The sequence below is a fragment of the Acartia tonsa genome, chromosome 10 (assembly GCF_053477335.1).
Source record: "Acartia tonsa isolate MP-2025a chromosome 10, ASM5347733v1, whole genome shotgun sequence".
NCBI lineage: Eukaryota > Metazoa > Arthropoda > Copepoda > Calanoida > Acartiidae > Acartia > Acartia tonsa.
In genome coordinates, this window is record NC_137269.1 from 31,049,403 (window position 1) to 31,077,160 (window position 27,758).

The window sequence follows — 27,758 nt, forward strand, 5'->3', positions numbered from 1 at the left end:
TAAAAGCTTAGTTGTTTAAAATTTTAAATAAATAATCTTTGCTTTTCTTGTCATGATAATGCGGTAACTCCTAGTGGGTGACAATTGAACTTGAAATTTTTAAATCTAATTTTCTCAAAAACCGCTGCATTTTAGATTTTATTGAAAAGTGAAATGAAGTTAGCTAACCTAGGGTAATGAAATGCACTATGTCCCAATTTAGGTTCTGACACTAAAGTCAAAGCACCTTCGAAGGCACTGTGGTCAGTCTTGCTTTAAAGCACATCCACTTAATGCAAAAATATGTATTTTTTATATTTTCAGAAAGAGATTGAGAATAGATGCAAACAATTTGTAACCGAGACAGGAGGGCAGAAGAGCAGCTATTGTGACGAGAACTAGAAGTTTTGAGTAGAACACATGGAAATTATTTTCAAGTATGGCTTCCAAACCTATTAATATCCGCTGGATTAGTACTAGTACCGATCCATACTGTACAATCATGTATAGTATCGTATTGCAGACTTAATCCATGTTTGATCAAATTTATTCAATAATTTTAATTGTGCTATTTGTCTGCGAAATCTATATTACGATACATTAAACAAGGATGACAACATCCATAAAGCGAAGCACTGAAACGGTAGGACGAACGGACATTAACACTTGTATAGTGTTAGAACTTAATTATCATAATATAAATTTATAAGAGTCAAAGCAAAATTGTAAGTAAATTTGTTGAAAAACTGCTTGATACAGGAAAATTTTTATGGACATACTTACATTTTTAGGACTTGATTATAGAGTAGCTTCGCTTAATACATTATACTTTGTTGTCCCAGGAATCAATATACCAAAAATCAGATCAATCCGATGATTAGATCACATAAAACTTTGTTGTTAAAAAAGTAAAAAAATCAACATGTTTAAAATGGACGTACGGACATTTTGGTAATGATTATAGAGTTGCTACGCTTTCTAAATCGTACCTAATTACTAAAGGAATCACCATGCAAAATTTGAAATCGATAGGACAATTTTAACATGCCTAAATTAACGGAAAAAGCTATCCGTTACGGACGTACGGACGGACCGACCCTAATTATAGAAAAGCTTCGCTTTTAAAAAGATTAATTGAATGCCCTTCTCATTACACTGCTATAAAACCTAAACCAGCAACGATTTTAAAATAATATGTTTTAAATTTTATGTATGAAATTTATTGCGTTTTTGTTTGTAAAATTAATTTTTTGGAAATTAAATTGTATATCATTTCTTTCAATAAATTATGCTTTTTAAAGTTTTAAAATTAAATTGGGAAGTTGCATATCAAGTATTAACATTAATACTATAGTTAGATTTGTATTTGTCAAAATATTAGTTAAAACTCAATTAATAAATTCATAACTGAACTTTGCAATGGTCTCCTAGCTAAACTGATTTGGAACTGTTTTGGAGAGTGTCATTTCTCACAGGGAGTAAGGGAGGGGACAATGATCGAAAATTCAATTTTTATGAGTCTCAGACTTTGGGTACTGGCTTAAAGGGAATGTACAAGAATTTAGCAGTTTCTGACTGACTTTGAGTACTAGCGCAACAAATGCCGCAACTCGTGTGTTAGTTTTGAATATTGCAGACAAGTATCAATAAACTTAATTTGTTATGATGTGGCTGGTTTTAACAATTTTTTTCTCTCCAGAAAATATAATTTCATAGATAAAAACTTTATTGTGATATTTGTTTAATAACCATTCGAAGAACCCAATTGAATTTTGGGTTATGGGGCTATGGGTTGAATGGGTTCCAGGGAGATTTTTATAGTTCTTAATTACAGAATGATTATGTCAGTCTGATGTGCTTGTAATCTAATTTTCATAGTCTTTCAGAGATAACTCTTAAATTGAATTAATTGCCCATTGACCCCTCCCTTACTCCCTGCATTTCTCAAGAAATATTATAAAATATTTATTAGTCCCCAAAGTTTTACAATAACGTTATCACATTCGTTGTTTTAACTACTTTGGGGACTTTAGTAAGTCTTGATTGGTTGGATATTTAAGTAGTATTCAAACGTTTCGACGACTAATTTTAATCTATAGAAGGATTATTTATATGTATCATCATTAGGAATGTACATCGATTTATCGGGCATCGTCTTATCCCTTTAGATCGCTGTGAAATACCAACATAACGAGTTCAAGTCCCCGTAAAGACTAACAAATGCAGCCGCAATTTCTCATGATATAATCAAACGACTATACCTTTTTACTGGCTACAAACCTAAATCACAACTTACTAAAAATACAAATAAACATGTGAACAATACAGATAAATACCGACTAACAGATCAACATATTTAACCTGGAAAGAAGCTTTACTTCAAAAATATCTACAAAACATATTTTTAATTTAATTTTTTATTTTATATCGTTGACTACAAATTTCATATTGATCACAAATGCTAGATATGTTTATATTTTGTTTGCAAATAAAACTCTACAATTTAAATTTTTCTGTAAAAAAAATACACCAATGTTTTCAATAACTTTTTAAGTATCAAATAATATTTAGTTTCAGATATTTTAACACCAAATTAACGTGTAGAGTAATATTTCAAAATTTTAATTAAATTTTCCATTAAAATATAGTCTATGGGGTTTACATATTATTTCCATACAAAATACACATTCTGTGAAAATATAACATAGATTAAAATTTTATTTTCTAGTATGGCTACGAAATAATTAATATCCGCGGAATTAGAACCGGTTCTCAGTCATACTGAAAAATCGTGTACAGCAGACAACTTTCTACGGATAATATAATAAAATGAAAATAATACCAGTTTTGTTAGCACATGCCTCCGGTCCCTTATGGTTAACAAAACTGGTTTTAACCTTTTAATTTTTCATTTGAATATCCGCGGAAAACTGTTTATAATATGATGTGATAAATAACTTTTCTCTATTAAAAATTTTAGTTTTTAATTTTGAAACTTAACATTTATAAAATATCAAGAACAATAAAACAATAAAACATGGAATACTAATTCTAGCGATACATGATTTTCAGTATGGCTGAGAACCGGTTCCAATCCAGCGGATAAAAATCGGTTTCGAGGCATTCCTTAAATATAATTATACATTTTTTTCGTTATTAGTTCTTTTATGTGTATTGTCCTAAAGGAACAGAGATAAATATTAAGCCTTTTAAAATTTAAATCAAATACTTTTTTGTTAAAAATCTAAATTTTTTTCGACTTTCTTGTCAGTTTAATTCCAATTTAACCTTTAATTGAACGTTAAAATAGGTGGACCAAAGGGACAATGGCCAAAAGTTTTATTGCTTTAATCAAATTGATAAAAATAGGTTCCTATTTCATTTTAGTACTTTCTACTCAGAGTTAAAGCAATAGGTAAATTATCATTTTTTAAAATTTTATTGATTAGAATTGCCTATTCCTTTATCTCTAAATTAAAATCATATATTTAGATGTGCTGAATTTTAATTTCCAAATGTGTACGCAGTTTCCGCGGTGTTTCCTCATCCTATCTCAATATTTACTACTAGCTAAAAAAGCTTCAAACTTACAAAAAAAAAAATTTGAAAATTAAAGTTTTGAATGTATAAATCGTTTAAACGTTCAAAATTTGAAAGTTTGAAGCTTTTTTAGCTAGTAGTGAATATTGATATAGGATGAGGAAACACCTCAGAAACTGTGTACACATTTGGAATTTAAAATTCAGCACATCTATATTTAGCACTCTTTTAAATTAATACATGGAAGATTTGATTGAATATAGGTATTTATGATTGCAAATCACAGCTATCTATCTATCTTACTATATTATATGTCAATCTACAGGTGAATGTTGCTTTAGGTACTAGAGGTCATTATACATTCTAAATTGAAAACTATCTTAGAAAAAATTAATAACCCTGTAATAAATTAATTTTTAAATCATTTTCAACAGTGAAAAGTGCTTCTTTGGATAAAAAAATATTTAGCTAGCTTTGTCAAAGTTACCGATGATATTTAAAAGGAAACATTTTTTATCCAAAATTTTTCTAATGTAAATTTTTAAATTTTGTTAACATATCTTTAATATGATTGTAATAATTTGTTAGAAGTTCTTTTCTGTGCTGTTAAGTGTAAAGTTATATTGAAGTAATATCATGAAAATAAAATGTACATTGTACATATTTTCAACAATCTTATGTAATGTACATGAGCAACTATTTAGGTTTTGGCAAAGTACAATTCTAACCCTGACAACAAATTTTAAAATTAAATATTTGGCAGATTTTGGCTGATGGTATTTTTTTTAGAAATAAAACTTCAGGCATTGAAATCCTCTGAAATCTTCCAAAACAACTGCACTCTAATTAAGAAGGAACTTCTAGCCAAGGACGCCCAAGAAAGAAGAGTGTAAGGGGGTTGTAATACCCTTCCCCCCCCCCCAAAAAAAAAAAATATAGTACCAGGACCCAAAGTCATGAGTTGTTACAAATTAGGCAAAATATTAGATATTTCATACGCCTAAATGTGGATTTTACTGCTACAAAAAGAACTTTAGGTTTGTATTAAATCAGCCCCCCCTCAAAAAAAAATCTTGAACATCCTTGCCTTTGGTCCCCTGCTATAAGGGTTATTTTTTTGTTATCTTAGGTTAAAAAATACTCTTTCCATAGAAAATTAAAATAGAATCAAAGTAACAAACAAAAAAATATATTATATATCAAATAAAACTGGTGAACAATGAATTTGATGTCTTTTTCAAATGCAGCTGAAAAAAAAAATTTTACTTACATTTATTAAATCGTGCTTCTTTCACCAATTTTAAAGAACAAAAATAAAAACTTTACTTTTAAATAATCTTTAAGAAGAAACAAATTTTTATAAAAAAATCAACAAAATTATTATGTTAGCTCTCATTCAAAGGAATGAGATACAAACATAAAATTTATTAATACATTATTTTCATATCCATTGGATATCAACAACATTTATTTTATTAAAGATATTCATTTGCTAAAATCGTTTTCTTTCTTCAACTACTATAATTATATTGTAATCTCTGAAATAAAGTAACTATTGGCCCTTAGAGGTTCTGTAAGGTATCCTACAAAAATGCTAAATTCATATATTATACCAAAATATTTGGGTCATTTAAAAAACATTCAGATGTAAAATTTAGCTATTTTTACAATGGATCTAATTATGGCTATTTTTTAACATGAAATGTTAACTCATTTGTAGAACCACCTTAATAACATTCATATTGATACTTGGCAGCTGCAAATTAACCTTTGGAATGAAATATCATTCCTTCTTCTGCTCTGGCAGAAAACCAAAGTTATTTCTGAGCTGTTCAAAGAATATGAAAGTTAGGATGGTCTGGGGAGCCAGTCTCACAAAAGCAGGTATGTAGCCCTGAAAAAAGAATCCTTTTAATAATCTAAAGTAAAAAAAAATGTATTACAGTGTTTTCCATTAGGCACCGAAACCGCTGGATTAGAACAGTTTCTCACCCATACTGTAAAAGCAAGTATCGTATTATAGACAATATTCCACGAATATTTGAATAAAAATGAATGCCAGTTTTGTTAGATGAAAAGTTGTTTCTCATTACGTGCTTTTCAAGTAGCAAACTTTTCAAAACATACCTATACCAAGCCTCCAAGAGATGTGAAAGTCGACAGCTATAACCGGTTTAGAAATCAATGAATGAATAGGACACAAGCGGGAATATGGAGGCGAGTCAACCCTTTACTTTCGCTTTAAGTTTTAAAAAGGTTAACAAATTTGGGCCGTCATATTTGATTGTGGAATGGATGTAGAATGTACGTGGATGTTTTAAAAGGGGAAAATTGTCATCAATATAGGTTGCTATTTCGCCGGTCATTTATTGGTCAGTTTGTGCATCCAGTAGGAGGGGAGGGATTGGGGTAAAGGAGCCAGCAATAAGCTCCCCTGGTTGTGTAAGAAGGGGATTATTGAGTAAGTTTGGATACTCAATAGTCACGTACATAATATCAGTACTACCCTTATCCCAAGCTCCTCTGCGGAGAGTGTCATTCATTACGGTGACTTAATTTGGGACACCTGCCATACTCGGCGAGGGTGAGGTAATAATGAGTAGCTCTCATGAGATAGCGGGTCAAGTCATAATGTACTTGAACGTGGAGCTTGATAGCCCTAGTGGCTATACAAAAGTGTCTCAGCCTACTCCATGACTACTTAGGTTCAAACCCTAAGAAACTATGGCTAATCAATCAATCAATCCACTTTTTTAGAGAACATGATAATCTGGTGTAAGATCAAATTAATAGTAAAGCAATTGCTATTGAATATTTGTAATAAAAAAAATGGTTATTAAACTTCTTTAGACCTATAAATAGCTCCACTTTGAAGGAGAACCATATCGTTATAGCTGGTGGCGAAATGCTTCACTACAAACAGATAGCCATCCAAGTACTTTTAAATAATGATTATAAATTCTAGAGGATTTATAATAATATATCAAAGTCAACTTAATAAATTGACCAAAATATCTTATTTTTTATTAGCAAAGCTTCTATTCAAACATTCACATCTGTATAAACGAGATTATTAATATAAAAATGAAGAATACATGAGTATCAAAATCATTTAGTTTTCTTAAGAATTTAGATTTACATAAAATTTTTTTTGGTGATTCCAGAGAAGGCTACAATCGCAATATAAAATTACTAGTTCCTATCACAGAATATCTTTCTGTCTGTCGTTTGTCTGTCTGTCTTTCTGTAATGTTATGGGGTTGCGGATTTATTCTCCAATTACCTCACTTTCCTTATATTACCCTTCCCATTAAATTTCATTCTCTTCCGCTTCCCTGTCCCTTCCCTTTCCTTTACTGTCACTTCAATAGCCCTTCACTGTAAAGCTACATCTGTAAAGTGAAACCTTCTAATAAGTATGCAGGGGTAGCTATTCTAACCAACAATTCTACAAAAAAATCCCGAAACCTTATAAAGTGTCTGGTGGTATATTTTGTTTTTGTCATGTAACTGAAGAGGGGTGGGAAAGAAGGGGAGGAAAAGGGGACGGGGGTTGTGGGGAAATTTTCCTTTATTGTTATTTGTCATAGCATTCCCTTGTCCCTGAGTATGAGTTAAACATCCAGTATACAACGTCACAACTTTTAAAGTTTAATTTTGGAAATTATTTAACTTTTATTTTTCAAGAAAAAAATTCTATTACTGTAAGTTTGGCAATATAATTTAATTGTAAAACCAAAAAAACCTTTGCCACTATTGAAAATAATTATCCTTGTTTCAAAGTAAAATGATTCTCTGCTATACACTTACAGAATAATAATAGTGTACACAAAATTTTCCTGGATTTTTACTACTATCACCTATTTAGAACCTCAGTAATTTTACAATACACCCCCCCCCCCCCCCCAAGTTCATAGCATTGATATCAATGATTACCTCTATCAAGAGCTATTAACTTGTAACAGTCCAAAGTTAGTTATTAGTTGCTCATAGAAGAGAAACATTAGCAAGGTTTGTGGTAAGAGTCTCGACAATCTGGCAATATACCCCTGAAATGGGATTAATTACCAAATATATTTTGAAAGATCATTAAAAGCCATAAAACTAAATTAAACCATGGAAAGAAAAGAAAGTAGCGGGTTTCGTAGTATTTTCACAGTAGCTTTTGATAGGTTATTTTAGGTTCTAGGTGCTAAATTTCCATAAAAAAAGTCAATGATTTAATGGAAGTTAAAAATTGCAATGTTGTTATTGGTAATAGCAATTTTATAAAACTGAAATATGGTACATAAATATGTTTTGACATAAAAACTTTCAAGTTATACATGTTCATAGAAGGAATAATGTGATAGAAAAATTGGTTACCCTTAAGCATACATAAAATTTGTCCAATATAATCTCCCAAAAATTTGGCTTGACCCAACAACCAACCCTTTGGTAAAATTATATTTATTCGAAAGAAAACGTGAATCTAATAATGCAGAGCCATCTTTACAATCACTTATTTGACCCAGTATTTACAAGACTTCAAAAGGGGTAAGGATCAAAAAAGCCAAAGGCTTAATTGTATTAGAAAGAAAAAAGTAAAGAACATAAAATATAGTCCTCTATCCTTGATAAATACTGAGAAAATAGAGGGAAACCAATAAACCCCCACCCCCCTCCCAATCCACAACTTATTCAGGTCTGGGGGGACTTGATAGTAAAAGGTTAAAACAAACTTTTTCCATTATGGCTTCGAAACCGATTAATATCCGCTGGATTAGAACGGGTTCTAAGCATTACTGAAAAATCCTGCATCGTTTCGTTTTATATCCAGTTTTCTACAAATATAAAATGTACAATCATACTAAATCCAGTTTTATTAGGCTGTGCCTCCAGCATCTCGGGTCTAACAAAACTAGTTTTAATCTCATAATTGTGCATTTTTATATCCGCGGAAAGCTGTTTATAATACTACGAGATAAATAACTATTCCTTTAACCCTGTGTTTACTAAAAGCTTTTAAGTTTTCAATATTGAATTTTGCACTCTGAAAATATTTACATTGGATAAGGCAGGACATTTAATAAATTATATGGTACTAGCGGCTACGCCCCCTAGAGGCCTCTAGGGGCACTTGAGGAGGGGGGAGTCGAATTTGATAACCCAATTTCTTATTTTAGATTTTAAAAGTAAAAAAAATATTACATTTGACGTTTATGTTTGCGTTGAACTCTCTTTCTAAAATTGAGAACGTAAAAAAAATTTCGTTTTTTTGTGAATTCTCTTGGGAGGGTGGTGGTACCCTCCCCCAAAATAGTTAAAAACCTTCCTGAGACATATAAGAATCTACCCTGTTAAGGAGAACCCGATCGGTTCAGCGGTTAGCGAGATCCTTCGGTACAGACACACAGACACACAAACACACAAGCACACAAACACACAAACACACAAACACACAAACACACAGACAAACAGACATCCTGTTACTTTAGTATAAGGATTATAACTATGGGAAAATATATTTTTTCTCTGGATAGCAATTTACTGAAACTATACGCACTGTACTATAGCGGCTAGAGGCACTTCAGAGTGTGTGGGGGGGGGGGGGGGTCGATCTTTGTATCTTTATGTTACTTTATAAGGTTAACTATAAAATAAAACCCTTTTGTAACTTATAATCCGCAATCACTGCTATTTAAATCTAAAGGGGGGAGGCGGATGTGCCACTTTTTGAAACCAAAACTAAAAGTCAAAGGAACTCAACTAAAAAAAGAGTTACAGGTCTGAGATTTTGCATGGCAGTTACAATATGGAACAGTGAAGAAACGGCGGTGCAACCGCCGAAAACCGCCGAGAAATTGCAAAAAAAATTCGGCGGGAAACGGCGGTTTTCGGCGGTTGCGCCGCCGTTTCTTCACAGTTCCATATTGTACCCCTATAAAGCAACTGCCATGCAAAATCTCAGACCTGTAACTCTTTTTTTAGTCGAGTTCCTTTGTTGTCTTTTAGTTTTGGTTTCAAAAAGTGGCACATCCGCCTCCCCCCTTTAAAACTAAATTTTTTAATGGTCACAACTAAAATTTTACCTGGTAAATTATAAAATGTAAAAATTGATCATATTTTCTTTCTTATCTATAATACAAAGTAGATTCATGTCTGTCCGTCCGAACGTCTGAAGCTTCTTATCTCGGTAACCGCTGAACTGATTGGATTCTACTCTTCAGGAAATATAATGTGGTGGTTTAAAGCTATTTTCTTTGGGATGTTGGACCCCCCCCCCCTGTCCCAAAAAAAACAACTCCCCCCCATTTTTTCTTATTTATTAAACAATGTGTTCACATAAAATTCTTTAAAATTAAATTCAACTTAATTTCCTACAGAGAAACTGATCAAACCAAGTTCACTTCCTCTTGGGGCAAAGCCCCTAAATGCTACGGGTGAAGCCGCTAGTAATATGTTAGGTTAAAATATAAATATACAAATAAGCCTCCCGCAGGGTTGGGCATTTAAAAACCTCTAAAAAAGTTGAAATAGGTTAGGAAGTTTCCACTCCGACGATTGGGAATCCTGTGTTTGTCCTAGGACCATATATGATACATTATCATATGAGAAGGTATAATAATACATATAGTTTTCTATGCTAATAGCCACTAAAACAGTTTTACCTTTTAAAAGGTTAAAACTCTAATTTTAATTAAACTGCATTTGTGTATCATCATTAGGGATGTACATCAATTTATCGATCATTGTCTTGTCCCTTAAGATCCCTGATGGCAAAAGAAATATTCTTACCTTATAAAATGCCATGGGTCCACCACTTTGAGCAGTATACTTGATCAGGTGCATCGCAGAGCTGAATTCTCCCGGCTTGGCGTTCATTGATCTTGTCTTGAGAACATCTAGTGGCTGGGTCATTGTTGTGGCTATAGCTCCCTAAATATCACACATTTATTAACATCTTCTTTCAGTTTTATGGCTGTAATGTAATGACCAATAGGAGGCTCTGTGTCGCTTTGGGTTAAAGTCCTCTTAACGCCACCTAGGCACGGCCTTTGTCATTAAATCCAACCTGTGTATGTTAATGAGTTGCACCTTTTCTAGGCCAAGGCGTTCCCCTTACTCTATCTATTAATGTCGCGAATCTGACACAGATATAGTAAGAACCATTTTAGTTTTGACGCGGTATTGAGCCGAGACTCGATCCCATCACCTCCCTGGCGACGAGCGGATGCACTGCATGTTAAGCCACGGTCGCGTGTGCATCCTGATTTAGAATAGCACAAACTAAGCTAAAAGCTCTTACATAACCTTAGCATATACTCTGGTATGCTAAAAAAAAAGCTGCCTTAATTTGAAAAAAAATATTGGATCAAAAAGACTTTCAATAAATTTACCCGTAGCAAATTTCCTGAAATAAAGTTTTTATTAACAAAATGTGAAATATTAATAGTACTCTAGACTTTATCCTACACAAATTAAATAAAATATATAAAACCCACTCACGTTGGAAGTTTAATTTTTTCCTCTAGTTTTGTTCAATTTAAAATAGTGACGTCATTGCTTACTATATTGTTATAGAAGTAGAACTAGGACAGCAAGATTAGTTTAGATAACAAGAACATCAAAGTTAGAAGTAAACAAGGGGGAGGGCCAACCTAAAATCCAAAGGAACTCAATAGCAATAATTGTTTCTGTACTCATTTCCCCCCTCCCCCCCCCCTTTTTTATACCTAGATATTTGTTGTTTATTAGACTGCAGAAAGGCATTATTAACAACATAATTTTCTAATCTAATTTTTTTCCCCACAATTAAAAAAAAGTAAAAAATTTGAAGAAAAAATTGGGGAAGATTATGCTCTATTTTCCATTGTATTACTGATATGATATTACTTTTGTTATTTTATTTCAGAATAAAACATGTAAGATAAAAACAAAGATGATGCTCGATTAAAGTTAATTAAAAGTAAGTGATCAATGAATGACGAACCAAAAATACTAAATTCTACTACTAAACCACAACAGAATATGAAGATTAACCTATTTTATGCAATTTTTACTACTTTCAGAGTAGCTACAGTTACAACAAAGTGAACATCTTTCAATTTCACACAATTTATACTTAAAAACTTTTATTCCCACTAGGACATTGCACATCCCATATATACCTAAGTATCTAGCTGGATGAGGTTGTATGAGGTAATGATGGTAAGAACGAGTGTATAACTAATTTTATGGCACTATTTTATCAATAATTACAATTTTACACAATTTATACTTATAAACTTTAATTCCCACTAGGACATTGCACATCCCATATATACCTAAGTATCTAGCTGGATGAGGTTGTATCTAGCTGGATGAGGTTGTATCTAGCTGCCGCTGGATAAGGTTATATGAGGTAATGATGGTAAGAACGATTTAATAACTCAGTAGGTGGGGTTTTAATGCAACCATCTCGTAATCAATGATTAAATGGCACTTAGAATTCGAATTTCGATCTGAAATTTTGCATAAATAATAAATGGTAGGTATATTTTCCCTAAATCGAACAAAAAGTTGGAAAAGTAAAGGCTAACGGCTGGCGGCTCAGCCGTTCTGCCATTTTTGGGCTATCTTAAGAGCAAATTAGTCACGAAACCTATCTCCACATAATACTTTTTGTCGCTCAAAAACCTTATCAAACGGTTCTAGCCGGTAGCTGTTGGTACTAGAAATTTTAAAAATGGTTATTGCTATCATTTAACATGAATTAAACCAAAAATATGTTTTCAAAAGTTGATTCCTATGTAATTAATGATGAATTTGCTCTGAAAATAGGAAAAAACGGCTAAACGGCTGAGCCGCCAGCCGTTACTTTTCCAAATTTTTGTTCGATTAAGGGAAAATAGACCTACCAAGGATTACTCATTAAAAATTTCAGATCGAAATTCGAATTTTAAGTGCCATTTAATCATTGATTACGAGATGGTTGCATCAACCCCCCCCCCCTTTCATGGCATTATATTATTAATAACTGTTACGCTTATAGATGCCTCTATGGGCACTTGGTGCAGGGAGAAGTTGATCCCCCCTCCCCACTCCGTTTAAATTATAGTTTTAAAAATAATAAAAATGTATTGGAGGGGAGTTACTTTTTCAAGAGGAGACTTTTCTTTTGAGTGAGGTGATACCCTAACCCCAAAAATAGTTTAAAACCTTCCCAAGACCTATGAGTAGCTACGTTGTAAAGGAGAACCATTCTTGTTCAACGGCACGAGAGCACCTACAGTACACACAGAGAGACAGATAAACGGTCTCATAAACATCATAAACGGCCTAAAGGAAATTCCATGATCAAAACCTACTAAAAAGATAGTGAGGGAGTGAGGAAGGCACATTTTTGTCCTCCGAAAAGTCTCGGTGCAACAAGCTTGACTATATTGAAATAACAATTATGAGAAGAAAAAAAAATATTACTTGTATAGTTGTCTAAATGAATTCTCTTTTAAAGTTTTTTTTGTGTACATAATTCATTCTTGTTGATAACAAAGCATCAGCCATGAAATTATTCATGTTGGAAGAAAATTAAGATTATGAAAAGAAAATCCTTTTGACAAAATGAAATTTATGATCTACACTAGTACACAATCTTTTAATACAAATATTTTGCATTTTATAAACATGGATTTAATATTATTACATTTACAGGTACAGATCAGGAATAAGATATAACCAACAAGCGAAATAAATCTAAAATAATAATTTGGGGGTAAATGTAGAGGTCGTCAATTTTACGTTAAATTGGCCACCAACGACAGCTGAAAAACACGTAATCGTATTGGTTTCGTGATTTTTTTCTCGAATTAATTTCATTATTGGTAAAAGCTGGGTTCCAATAGATGACAAATTATTGTTCATGCCGCCCATATTATGGTCCTCGTATGAGAGTGCCATTAATTAGGGTGGTTTAATATGGAACACCTGCCAAAACTCTAGGCCAGGGTGATGTAATAATTGAGTAGCTTCCCTGAGAATTGCGGGTCAGCTTGTAATGTAACATAGAATACAATCAGCTGTGCGCGAAGCTTACCAATCTAAGATTGGCCAAAGGATTCTCACTTCCAGTCTCCGTGAGTCCTAACTTCAGAGAATCATGGCTACAACAACAACAACAACAACCCATATTATGGTAAACAAAATCCCCATTTTCATAGATTCAGCAATATAATCTTTTATACTATACAATAAAAATCCCTGTAACAAACAGTCAAAAGCATTAATTCTTGCTAATATATAGCAATAAGTAAGTAACATTTGATTAATTGCTTTTAAGTAAATCAACTTAATAGATACATTTTATTTAAGTTTTAATCCTTTTTATATATTAAACACCATTTCATGAAAAAAACGTTTTTTTGCAATTTCAATATCAGGTTATCCGACCCAACTCTAACAAAAATATTACTTACCGCACACAAACTAGACTTAGCCCAGGTATAATTCTTATATATTTAAAAACTAGAGCTTATGACGATTTTAACGGTGAGCATAACATTTTTCTATTAATATAAAAAGCATTTTACATAAATGTTTTTTTTAACAATTGTATTTTAGCACTTACTTTTTTTCTATTGTATTTGAGCATCTACATTTTTTCAGTAATACAGTGTGTTTTTTTATGAGAACCTTTTTTGAAAGCAATTTTACCCCACTTATAGTTGTCATAATTTAATGATTGATGGCTTATTTTCTTCGTTTTTAATGCAAATAATAGAACAACAAAAAAATATTTCAGTTTTTATTTAAAAAGTATAGTAAATCTAAAATTCAAAACTTAGGTGTCAACATCTAAAAATGGTTTTAGCGCATTTTTCTTATGCCTAAATCTTCTACCTATTGCAAGAAAAAAATTGGATTTTCTGTAGTCGACTTTGGGTGGCCAGTACTCCCTCCCTGGTTGAGATATAACCTTCAAACTTTGATTTGTTTTAGTACATGTCCCTAATAGTATCTGTATACATTTTTAGCTCTATATCTCAACTTTGAAGTGTTACTGTTAAGCAGCCATTCTTGCAAAAGGTTGAATATTGGAGCATAAGAAAAATGCGCTAAAAACCACTTTTAGACGTTGACACCTAAGTTTTAAAGAAGTTGTATCAACTTTTTTTTTATAGCTAGCCGGTCCTTTTAGTAAGTAGTAGATGTAAAATTTTTCATAGAATTCAGATATGCAATCGGTTTTTTTGTAGACCTCTTATTTTTTAAGTAATTTAAGTTTAAAAAAAAAAAATTAAGTCGATTTTAAGGTACTAAAATGCAACAAAAAAAAGAAAGAAAATGGCCATTATGAAAAAAAATAGTAAGATCTTTAATTTGACACCTTACTTTTTCAATTCTGTCAGGTAATTATTGAAAAAATCGATTTTTTTAAACCAACGAGAATAAAAACTTTGAACTCAATTTTATCATTTCACAAGTAAAAAAATATGGGTTCATATATACCTTTAGAATCAGAAAATTATTACGAATCCATTGTAAGCAAAATTGAAAAAAAAGTTTACAATATAGTATATAAACTACAATAAAAGGAATTTTATGAAAATATCATATTATATTGTACAGGCAACGTCTTAACTTTTGAATTGAGTATAAAAATGGGAAGGGGGTATAGAGGGGGTAAAGAGGGGGTAAAAAAGGGAAGACGATAGTGTTGCCAGAACAAAAAATACAATTGGCCATTTTTATATTTTTTTACTTTTTTTCAATTTTGCTTACAATGGATTCGTAATATTTTTCTGATTCTAAAGGTATATATGAACCCATGTTTTTTATGTCTGTTTGAGAAAATATTTAGGTCTAAAGTTTTTATTAAACCGAGGTTAAAAAAATAGATTTTTTCAATAATTACTCAACAGAATTCTAAAAGTAAGGTGTCAAATTAAAGATCTTACTATTTTTGTTCTTACTGGCAATTTTCTTCTTTTATTTTGTTGCGTTTTAGTACCTTAAAACCGACTTAATTATTTTTTTAAAAAACTTAAATTACTTAAAAAATAAGAGGTCTACAAAAAAACCGATTGCATATTTGAATTCTATGAAAAATTTTACATCTACTACTTACTAAAAGAACCGGCTAGCTATAAAAAAAAGTTGATACACCTTCTTTTAGATTTTACTCTACTTTTTAAATAAAAACTGAAATATTTTTTTGTTGTTCTATTATTTGCATTAAAAACGAAGAAAATAGGCCATATCCGCGGAAAGCGGTTTATAATACGATGAAAGAAATAACTATACTTACCGCACACAAACTGTGCAATTGCATACTTATTGCATCGTATCATAATCAGCTTTTCGCGATTAAAGATATACAAAATTAAAACCAGTTTTGTTAGGCCCGCGATGCCGAAGGCACAGGCTAACAGAACTGGTTTTGATCCTATGATTGTACATTTTAATATTCGTAGAAAACTGGATATAATACGATACCATACATGATTTTTAATTATGGCTTAGAACCAGTTCTAATCCAGCGGATATTAATCGGTTTGGAAGCCATATACTGGAAAAATGTAACTTACCGCGCACAAACTTGCAGTAAAGTGTGTGGTGACTCCCTCTGTGAAGTAAGGTGTAGATAACAACAGAATCTTTACTTGGTCATAGAAACAAAGCTGCCCAATCGTCATTAAAATCTATAAAAAAAATTATTTATCACATCGTATTATAGACAGCTTTCCACGGATAGTAAGATTAATTTCATGTTTGTTGAAGCAAAGGGGTCATAGGCTCGGGGCAACATACATTTGCTATTATTTTTTACTTAAAGGAAGCCTGCAAGAAATACCACGCTTTAACTGCTGAAAGACTGCCACAAGTAGACCAAATACCCCAAATTTGAAGCCTTCAGCTTCTATAACAAAAAACGTTCTAGGCATTTTAAAATGACATTTTATGTACAATGGAAATTTTGAAAGAATTGCAATGCTCATGTTGAAATCTTTGAAATTAAACTACGTGGCCTAGAAAAAAAATTATAAGCTTATTTTTGTCATAAATTTAGGTTTCCAGTAACTAATTGTATTTTTACAATAAAAATACCCATTTTTATAGTCAAAATCATTAAAAAAATTAAGTTTTACTTGCATTGTACCGAATGTACTGTAGCCAATCAGAAGGCTGAATCAGCTTAACAACCAATCACAGCTAAGCTTGTATTAGTTTACCCCTTTGTTTCCGCTATGATTTTCGTTTAAAAATGCAATTTAAATCGATTTTTTTTCATAGATTTTGACTATGAAATGTAGTGTTTTTATTGTAAAAATGTAATCAGTTACAGGCAATCTAAGTTTCTGACAAAGATAAGGTTATAATTTTATGTCTAGGCAACGTAATTTAATATTGTTTTTTTCTTTTATGAGCATTGGAAATCTTTCAAAAATTCCATTGTACATAAAATGCTATTTCAAAATGCCTAGAACTTTTTTGTTATTGAAGCTGAAGGCTTTAAATTTGGGGTATTGGGTCTTCTTGTGGCAGTCTTTCAGCAGTTAAAGCGTGTTATTTCTTGCAGGCGTCCTTTAATACTCATGAAAAATTGTTTTTAATATAACGGATATTGATCGGTTGCAAAGCCGTACTGGAAATAGCATTCTTTTTATCTTATATCTCTTATAGAAAAGTTTTCTTTGTGGGTTAAAACCGGCTAACATTTTTAAAGTTTATGTATGTCTAAACTGTATGTGCCGACTTTCTTATATTGATTTTTAAAACCCATTGCTTACAGGAATATTCCTTATTGTTAGAGAAATCTTCATTCAAAGTTTGAAATCGATAGAACGTCCATAAAAACTTAATTTACAGTAAGAAATGTCCATTATAGGCAGACGGATACACCCATGATGTAGAAAAGCATTTCCTTTTTAAAAAATTAAATCCTTTACAAAATATACAGCAAAATAATTTGAAAACGAAAAGGATCTAAAATTTTGTCCATTGTAAAATATTTTAAAAGAAAATTTAAACTTATCATTGAACATAATTTAATATTTAACATACGTGGGATGAGACTTAGTTATAGAAGTAATAGCTTCTATAAAATTTACTTGTTTCTGTGCGTACTTGAAAAAGTATTTAACTTAAAGTATAACTATAAAAGGTAGGAGGCGGGTGATTTTTTGTTTCAAACGATTCAAAATATCGAATTCTGCGAAAGAGAAAAACCGAAAAACGGCGGTTTTTATTCCCAGTTCATATTATACCTCATTAAAACAACTTCCATTAAAAAATGCCAATGCTATAACTCTTTCTTTGGATGTGTTCTTTGCGTTTTAGGTTTGGTTATATAATAGTTATTTCTCGTATCGTATTATAAACGGCTTTCCGCGGATATAGAATTCCTATATTCGTAGAAAACTGGATATAATACGATGCTAGACATAGTTTTTTCGTATGGATGAGAACCGGTTCCTATCCACCGGATTCGAATGAATACGAGAAAGTGTCTTATCCGCCTCCCCTATTTTTTCCCAGGCTTTAGCACCCTTCCCCAACCCTCCGCCTGCTTAAAATCCCTTTACTGAAAAAAAGACCTACCGCTCTGCCTGTAGCCCAGTCGACACCAGAAAATAATTTAGAAAATCCTTCTTCTCTTGCCACACGAGCCATACCATCTATAGCGTGCTTGTAACTAAAAAATCATCCTTATATAAAAGTAGCAGGATCTGTGTCTGTCTGCGTGTCTGTATCTTGTTAACCACTGAAGTGACATGACATGTATCTCTTTTAATGTAGCTTCTCATAGGACCTGAGAAGATTTATAACTGTTTTGAGGGAGGTTATCACCACCCTCCAGAGAGAAATTGTCCTTTATACCTCGATTTATCTTTCTATAATAAAACCCCTGTCCATTGGAGTCTTTAGGATTTTAAAATTTGACTTACTTTCTTCGCTGGTCTTTAGGCAGCTTGATGTCGTTCTGCATCCTTACATTTACCATATCACCTTAATCAAGCAAATAGGTATGTCTTTTATTAAGTGTACCAATATTATACAGTAGCCCAATTTAAATTGTCTATTATCCATCCATTATTTTCGATGTTATAATAGTTATAATCGCAACGTGTTATAGTCAGCTTTCTGTGGATAATTATGTTAAAAATTAATAGACTAAAGCCAGTTTTGTTAGATCCGAGGGGTCGAAGGCCCGGACTAACAAAACTGGTATAATTTTTTTAACATTAGTAGAAAATTGTCTGTAATACAATGATTTACATGATTTTTCAGTATGATTTTGAACCGGTTCTAAACCAGCGGATATTGATCGGTTTCGAAGCCATACTGGAAATTAATTATCTCTTTGTCGTTTATATATCTTCTAAAAAAGAAAAAAAAATCTTAAAAACTAAAAATAATAAGCATTCTTTTAATGTAGTTGATTGTGGGCATATCCGTCTTAGGGTGGGGGTAAAGGGGTGTTTCTGTTTACCCCTCTCGGGCGTTGAAAAATATCATTTCCTCCCCTCCAAATTTTAAAAATAAATTCGATTATCCCCCTTAAACTTTGAAACCCCTCATGTTAACCACTTTTGTAAAATATGGTGGAATACCACCCCTCAAAATAAAAAGTTTGGACGTCCCTGATTTTTGCTAAAAATTATAAAAAAAATCTTACCTGGAGTACCGATCATACCGCCACAACCTCCGGCCACGGCTGCCATCAACAGTCTCTGTCCAAATGAAATTGGCTCCCCGTTTGGCGACACCTTCTGTTTGGCAACCTAGATTATAAATACCACTTTGATTTCATTCAATATTGCTTAAAATTAATCATATACATCTTATCAAAGTACTTTTAGTCAAATGTAAAATAACCAAATCAGTTAATATAGGTTATAAAGCTTTTTAATTCAGCAACATTCAAAATTAAAAGGCACTCGAACAAAATTTCTTAAAATCTTTACAAACAGTAAAAAAATTGTCCATTTTTTCCAACTTATAAGTTAAAATTACCTCATAAATGGCAAATCTAGTTGTAGAGTAGGTTAACTGTCTCACTGTTTTAAATTCATATTTATTTCAATGTTAATTACAGCTTTTTAATAGTTACTATTAGCCGCGAACTCAGCTGCAGCTGCAAGTAGTTAAACAATCTGCAACTGTCATATTTTAAGCGCTTTGCTTGAATCCAAGTGAAGTTTTCCAATTTTTTCGAAGTTCAACTGCCGAGCCTCACTTAAAATGTACTGCTAATTAAAGATTAAAAAAATTAAGGACAATATTTTTATGATAAATTAAAAAAAAAAATAAAATGAAACTTAAAAAGAACATTTTATTTATATAAGAAACACAGATATTAATAGGCAATTCGTAGGTATTCTAAATTTTAGTCAGGGGTTGGAGAAAAAAAAATATAGCATATTCGAAGATTTAAATCTTGAAATCCGTTAGTAAAAAATTTAAAAAAAACAAGGATGACAACATCCATAAAAGCGAAGCTCTGAAATGATAGGACAAACGGACATTAACGAAAAAAGCTATCCGTCTCAGACGTAAGGACGGACCGACCATAGTTATAGAAAAGCTTCGCTTTTAAAAACTTTCTCGTTGTTTTTTAGCTGAAATATATAAAATATTTCTTTTTCTAAAGGAAGATTAATTATTGTCTACTTTGTGTTGTTAAATAACAATTTCTGCTGAGAAAATAAAATAATTTTCTTTAAATTGTCAGATTTTTATATCAAAATAGAAGCAACTCACTGTGGGCTAGAATTGAATCAAGACAAATGTAAGTGCCGAGCCCTGAGACCTATGTATGGTGAAAATAGACATAAAACCATGATGATTCCAGGTAAAACCAAAATATTTCAGCGGGGGCTTTTTGAGAAAATTAGATTTGAAAATTTCAAGTTCAATTTTCACCCCCTAGGAGTTGCCGCATAATCATGACAAGAAAAGCAAATATTATTTATTTTAAATCTTGAACAACTTTGCTTTTACGAAGTCCTTCTTAAAACCTCTCTATATATGATTTATTTTAGGCTGAATTTTCGTGACCTTTGCAAAGCAAGTGATAAAAATGGTCATTTATTAACTCCCTTCAGGAGTGGTTTTATGAAGAACTTTATAAAAGCAAAGTTGTTCAAAATTTAAAATAAATAATATTTGCTTTTCTTGTCTTGATTATGCGGCAACTCCTAGGGGGTGAAAATTGAACTTGAAATTTTCAAATCTAATTTTCTCAAAAAGCCCCCGCTGAAATATTTTGGTTTTACCTGGAATCATCATGGTTTTATGTCTATTTTCACCATACATAGGTCTCAGGGCTCGGCACTTACTTTCGTCTTGATTATATTCTAGCCCACAGTGAACTGTTTACTTCTTTTAGCTAAAAAAAGGGCGTTTTCCTCTTAGAAATATTTTTAAAAATTTCTTGAACTTAATTTAGTAAACCGCATATTTTTTGCTAGTTAATGGGTTAAACTATATTTATTTATATGCCTCTCGTGAAACTACCTTTTTGGTATTATTAATTACATAGAACGAATAAGGAACTTTTTCAGAGTTAGGAGGTTAAATTTTTTTTGTAAAATAATTTGCATTGATTAAAATGAAAACCCAATAAAACATTATAAATATGAATATTCCTAGTGAGGCAGATAAACCATTATACAGACCAAGGATTCCTTCACCTTTCACTAAAATAAACAAAAAAAATACATTTATTTTGGTTTTATATGATTAGGTAATCAAAAAGGAACATTATTTTTTTTTTAAACAAAGCATTGTGGGGTGGGACCCAAACCAACTTCTTAGGCGAAGATCTAGGCTTAACCCCAATCTTAGAAGAAAAAAATCTGAATTTTTACTTCCTGTTTTTCAAATACAAGTAAATATGTGTTAATTCATTCCACCACCTTTAGGGGCGAAGTCACTCATTATATAAAATAGAATTTCTCTTAGATGGTTTTAAGCTATTTTCATGTTTAAAGTCATAGTTAAGAATAAGATCCAAAGTTAAAGTACTGTAAAGGTGTACAACTTCCGGTAAATTGTAAATACTGCAATATCATGAACAGGTGAGTATAGCTCTCTCGGCTGTAACACGATTTTCAAAATATTTACAGAACCTCATAAATCCGCAAACTGCGACAGTGCCTTTCGCAAAATTTAAAAACTAGCAAGATTTTTTTTTGACCCTTCAATCATATCAAGAACAGTTAAGTCCCACTTCATTGTAACCAAACCTAAAAGACCCCTATAGGGACTTTAAAAATGAGTTGTTGCACTGGAATATTTATTATTAATATGGTACATTGTGGAACTGTTAAAATGACTGCCGCCAAAATCCGCCAACTCTGACAGTTTTTTTCACAATTAAATATTCTACCTTAAAGCAACTACCATGCCAAATTTTAGTGCTGTAACTCTTTTTATTTTAGGTTTAATTACAAAAATTGGTGCGAAAATTACCCCCCCCCCCCTCCCCCCTACAAGCGTAGGTCCTTTTAACTGTTTTCAAACTCATTTTACCGATAGAAGTGAAAAATGCATACACAATATTTGAGTGATCAAAAAACTTTCTTTTATTAGCTTTCAAACTATCTAAACAGAACATTTGAGCTATGGGGAGTTTCCTAGATCCGGTTAAATCTAGAATTTTATAACAGATACGTTTTCTCAGCGTTTAAGATAAAATGAAGGTTAAAGCTTTGCTTTTAGTCAGGGGCGTCCTAGCTTTTTTATTTGGGGGGGGGGGGGAAATCTTTTTAATGGGCGGGGTAATTTGCTTTTTGGGGGTAAAATGGCGCGCGAAGCACGCCGCAAATTTTTTTTACCCCCTCCCCAAAATTTTTACCCCGGGGGTAAAATTTGCTTGGTGGGGGTAATCACCCCTCGTAAAATCTGTTGGCAGGGGTAAATTTTGTTTACCCCCAACCCCCCTCCACCCAAAATAGCGCCAAATTTTTTTTTGTTAGGGATTTTTTATTTTGGGTGGGGGGTATTTCCCCCCTTGAAATTGTTTGGGAGGGGTAAATACCCCCTCCTAAATGGTTGGGGGTACCTACGGCACCCCCAAGGTAGGGGTAAAATAAAAATATTTTGGTGGTGCCTCACCCCCAAATTCGTTTGGGGGGGGGTTAATCACCCCTTTACCCCCCCCCCCTCCTCCCTTAAACGTCTATGCTTTTAGTAGCATAGCTAATATATATCTTTAATTTCTAAGTCAGTCAATAAAAGGACGAATATTGAAACCCCCCCCCCCCCCCAAGACAAGAAATAAAGAAGAATGCCTTCCCCTTAGGCTAATATACCACTTCTTATGTCATATTTTATTACTAGTCGATGTGACCCTAGCTTCTTGGGGAGGTAGGGGCAATAATATGCCTAAATTTATTCCCAGACCTATGCCAACCTTCTCTAAAATGAAGAACTAAATTATCAGTTCTGATTACTACCTAATATCCTTATGATTGGTGAAACTGTGAAAATATTATGAAGTATTTTTTGACTTTGTCAAAACTTTTTTTTAATTTGTTATGTAATTTTATTTCTTAGTGCGAAGATACTCTATACAGTTATATTGTGTAGTTAGTGCGTCTGAATGTAAAAGCTTTAACTGAATTAACGTTGTAAAAATGAAGATGTATAAGAAATTTAGGTAGTAAGGTTTTTTGTCCAACTCTTAAAATCTAGAAAATTGCTTGCCTGAATAGGTTGTACTTTTCAGGGAAGCTATAAAAAGCTCTAGGTGTGGTTTTATGCTATGTTCCAGACTTCTTACGCCCTCCTCTAGATGTCAGAGGCGAGGCAACTAGTTTGTTATAATAAATAACAACTAGCGGATACGCCCCCTAGAGGCCTCTAGGGGCACTTCAGGAGGGGGAAGTCGAATTTGAAAACCCAATTTCTTATTTTAGATTTTTTTTAAAAAGTAAAAAAAAATTTTGGGGGGTGGACGTTTTTTTTGTGGGGGGGGTTCACCCCCCCTCATTTCTAATTTTAGTTTTGAAAATTTTTAAAAAATTTTGAGGGGGGGTATTTTTCATTTTTTGGGGGGGTTAGGGGTGTCCCAATCCCAAAGAAAATAGTTATAAACCTTCCCGGGACCTATGAGAATCTAAATCAGCTTTTTCCGGTACAAAAAAAGCTTCCCTGGAAAGATTTAAATAAAAAGGCATAACAAAGGAATTAATACGAATTTACAGAATTACACTAATATATAAAACAGAGCGTTATAGAACATGATTTGCGTGGAAAGAGAAAAGCTTTGCAAATGTAAAAAAATCACGCCACTAATCACTCACATTTAAGGCCAAGTTTTCATTCCCTAAAATTACTATTTAAAAAGGATTTATAATATAAAGCTTTTTTCTCAACAACAAATACGATCATATTCAATCATAATTTAAAGGAGACTAGGATCTTTATTTGTACTAAAAAAATATACCTAGCTATGTTTAGGGGTATTAAAATTAATCTAAAAGGCTATAATATATAATGGGAATAAATCTAACTGAAACAAACAAGGGAACTAATTCAAAAAAAAATATTCGCAAAGGTTTCGTGATTTTGGGAGTCAATGCATCGTCGTAAAGACGATCTTTTTATCTACCCCTCAAATATTATTTTAGATTTATTTTGCTTGTTGGCTTTATCTTTTTTCTTGGTTAAACCAGGGACAAGACAATGGACGACTAACTGACGTATATACCACATAGTGACAAAATTACCTTTTCAGCAAATTGAAATTATTGGTTCAAAAGTTTGGACACTACTAGTCAGGGACCAGCCAATAAAAATTCAATAAAAGTTTCCAAAGTTTTTTCATAATCAAATAAGATAACGGTGCAGTAATACCATTGTAATTTACAGTCCAGTGTCACTTCCCTTCCTTGGTTAGATAGTTACATGGTTGCAGACATAGTTATGGACACGACAATGCTGTATAGAACACACCGTGCGTGTTAAAAAAAAATTACCAATTTTGATGGTTTGTCCCACAACACCGATTTTCCCTTGCTGCTGGGTTTGTAAATGGACCTGAAAAACATTTGATATAAAAAAAATAACATGCGGGGGGGGGGGTTATATATCCCCACTGAAAAAAAACATGTGAATGTTACAACCTCCTTTAAGAATTCAGTTAATTTTCTGCTTTCCATGCGTTTTCCATTTATACCCCAAACCCCTTAAACATTTATTTGAACCCATAGTAAGGTAAAAAATTTCGAAAAAATCCGCCTATTTTTCAATTTTACAATCCTTTATAGAAAAGATTAAAAACAAAAAAGAATATGTCATTATTTTAAAAATATGTATATGTTTATCTAACCTATTAAGAATATAAGTTTAGAACAGTCCTATTGGAAAATTTTGGAGGTTGGTTGATTAAATCTGACATGTTAAAAAGTATACTTGTTTATTGACAAACAAAACACCCACATACAAAAATTGTTTTTTATTACCGATAAAAATAATGCATCTAAAATAAACTTAAAAACCATAACGAGCGTAGCATTTAAAAAAAAATAAGAATCTTAATTCATCCAAATCGAAAGTTCTATATCAATAGTAGGAATGACTTGACCAATTAACAGGCGTAACACATTACCATATGCAAAGCTAAACCTTAATTTAAAGCTCCGACTATCAAACAGTTGATTGGCAAAAATCTATAAAATATAAAACCTATGATCAAAAACTTGATATACAAACGGCTAAACCAAGTAAGATATAGTGTAGCTACGCTTCAACACAAACTAATTGCAGTAAAAGAGTAGCCACTCTAAACTATTAGTTCCTCTTAGTGTATCTAATTAATTGTAAATTAATTACCAAAACAATTGCTGTTCCCCAGGGCACCATCTATATATGTAGGTTTATACAATACAAACAATTTTTACATCAATTATAAGTATTACATGTTCTATAATACAAAGTAGAACAATGTTTGTCTGTCTGTTTGTCTGTTTGATTAACTGTCTGCTTGTTTGTAGCGAAGGATCTCGCTAACCGCTGAACCGATCGGGTTCTCCTTTACTGAGTAGCTTCTCATAGGTCGCGAAGCCGCTAGTATTATATAAAGTAGTAAAGTTTTTTTTTATCTGTAGCTTAAGATTTCAATATCTAGTGAACAGATTGAGTTCTCCATTTTATGGAAGCTTCTTATAGGTACCTGGGTGGTTTAAGGCTATTTAATTTTTATATCTGAGATTGGTTTCAAGGCATTTTCCTACTTTCCTTTCTCCTAAATAAGAGCTCCAAGATGCTAGGAGCGCAGACGCTAGTTAAGACAAAAACTTTATCTCTCATGTTTTTTTTTTTGTTCTCCTAATATTAATGCAACACAATAAGGTGTATTTTAACATTTTGATCTATTATTATACATGTTTTAACGATAAGAAAAAACGGTGTGTTGCTCTTAGTCGATTGGGTTAGTTAGGTATAGCTGGAAGAACCCCGCATGAGCTAAATAAAAGGTTTTAGTGATAAAAAAGAGCTAAATGGGAATTTAAAAGACTCATACTTGAACTTAAAAAGATGATAATTGTTACAATAATGAGTTAAGTTTTCACAAGCAAAACTTATTTTTTAAAGCAAACAGACTAGTTTAATACAGTAATACTATAGTTATATGCTTTTTTAGTATTCAGTAAATGAATAGATAAAAATAATTCACGTTCTAGCAAGTTTTCTAAGACTAATAATTTTTAGCAGGTGTTTTTGGTTGAATACAGAGATACTGCAGTTCTTATATTATTTAGTTTATAAAAACATACATAAATACCTAGTTTGTTTTCTGTTTAAAAAGATAATGTAGAAAAAAACGTCATATACATTCCCTAAAGGTGCTTATAGAGGCCTCACTCTAACCATTTTTTGTAAAAAAAAAAATGGGGTTTAAATTTATCTACTATGCCTAACCCCAACGGGGGCCCTAACCCTGTGTTGCCCTAACTCTGGAGGCCACCCTGTACCCAACATTACCTTACCTAACCTATTAACAGATAAACAAGCAAACGAAAAAGGCCCCACCCACCTTATTTATAATTTAGTTCCAAATAACGGGTGGGGAATCAGTGATACACTCGGAACTTTGAGGGAAACCGCTAAACGTGAAAAATATGTATCTACCTTGATAAGATCCAGCGGATGTGTACAGCAGGCAGCTCCCGCGCTGGCCAGACCCCCGAAATACCATCTGGCCATCAGTTTTACCTCAGAGCTGTCACCCATTTTTTGTTATCGGTGTTTCTGAATTATTTGTTTTAAATATTTTTGTGTTTAGCACTTTAAGGAAGTCCAAGCTTTTATTCATAGGTGGACAGGGTTACTAACCCATAACTTAGCCCCATAACTCAAAACAATGTTTTTTGTGGGTTTGGGGTAGTTTTAAAAACCAACCGGGTTTTATAGGTTTTAATATATATCAAATTAGTAGAAAATTTAGTGAAGGGGTAGTATCACAAAGTGCATTTATATTTGAATTTAGTGAACTTCATATTTTTTTCAGTTTAGTAGGACATATATTTGAATGAAAGAATTTTAATTTTTTTCAATGTAGTTTAAAAAAATCAAGACTTGAAAATCCAATATTTTGGATATATGCAACATAAATGGCAGTCCTGTTTTCACAAAAACAGCATGAGTTTGGTGGTGCTATATATTGCAATAAAATTATACATGTTATTTAGTATTCTTGTTACTTATGCTTGCAATCAAACTTTTTAAATGTACTTCATGCAACTATGCCTTTAGTATGTGTAGATGGATTCTTAAATATAATTATATAATATATCGATAGAACAATTCTAACATTCCTAAATAAAAAAGCTATCCGTTAAGGACTGACAGACCAACCAAAAATTCAGAAAAGATTCACTTTTAACATTTATAACCATTTTAACCAATTTTAATCGTTTATCTAAGTCTCATGTCAATAAAATACAAGTTTAAAAAATACTTGTTTTCAAACGAGTTTTCAAATTGTTACATCTCATATAATAATCACCTTATTACAGTTTTTAACAATTAAAATTTCACTATGTAAAGGTTTAAAATAGATCATATGATTCAATCTAATAGTACGCTAAAAGTCACTAAAATAAAAAAGGGTAGAAAGTTAGAAAAAATGCACGTATGTATTTACGCACTAGGCTACGCTTACACACACGCAACAGGCGAATAAATATGTACTTCATACGTTTATACTAGTTAGTTCAGTATTTACAAAATATTTCTGCTAAACTAAAATTTCAAGCAATCAGCTGTTT

General features: G+C 32.1%; 2 protein-coding genes across 4 annotated transcripts in view; one reads left to right on the plus strand and one right to left on the minus strand.

The window, feature by feature from the left end:
- The window catches only part of RpL4 (ribosomal protein L4), a 234,087-nt gene that overhangs the window by 140,475 nt on the left and 65,854 nt on the right, over nt 1-27,758 (plus strand). For 2 of the 3 annotated variants that reach the window (XM_080174323.1, XM_080174324.1), the window contains exon 26: nt 304-1,279. The exons of the other annotated variant lie outside the window; for it this stretch is intronic. In XM_080174323.1, coding sequence (XP_080030449.1) covers nt 304-381 — 78 coding nt within the window. In that variant the 3' untranslated portion in view covers nt 382-1,279. Of the gene's footprint in view, nt 1-303; nt 1,280-27,758 lie in introns of those variants that run through there. 3 annotated transcript variants of the gene reach the window in all.
- Dic1 (Dicarboxylate carrier 1) lies at nt 5,021-26,767 on the minus strand. Its single transcript, XM_080174330.1, has 10 exons — nt 26,620-26,767; nt 24,465-24,525; nt 21,129-21,179; nt 19,495-19,538; nt 19,157-19,262; nt 18,426-18,486; nt 18,079-18,172; nt 16,065-16,178; nt 10,297-10,437; nt 5,021-5,413 (listed from the first exon to the last, which is right to left on the minus strand). The coding sequence occupies exons 1-10, from the start codon at nt 26,719-26,721 to the stop codon at nt 5,303-5,305; spliced, it is 885 nt and encodes a 294-aa protein (XP_080030456.1). The 5' UTR covers nt 26,722-26,767; the 3' UTR covers nt 5,021-5,302.

Coding starts and splice junctions, on each gene's coding strand:
- Dic1 (XM_080174330.1), bottom strand. CDS start 26,721: ATGGGTGACAGCTCTGAGGTAAAACTGATGGCCAGATGGTATTTCGGG. Junction 21,180..24,464: donor GGGACAAACCATCAAAATTG/GTAATTTTTTTT, acceptor TGTTTATTTTAG/TGAAAGGTGAAGGAATCCTT. Junction 5,414..10,296: donor GACCCATGGCATTTTATAAG/GTAAGAATATTT, acceptor TTCTTTTTTCAG/GGCTACATACCTGCTTTTGT.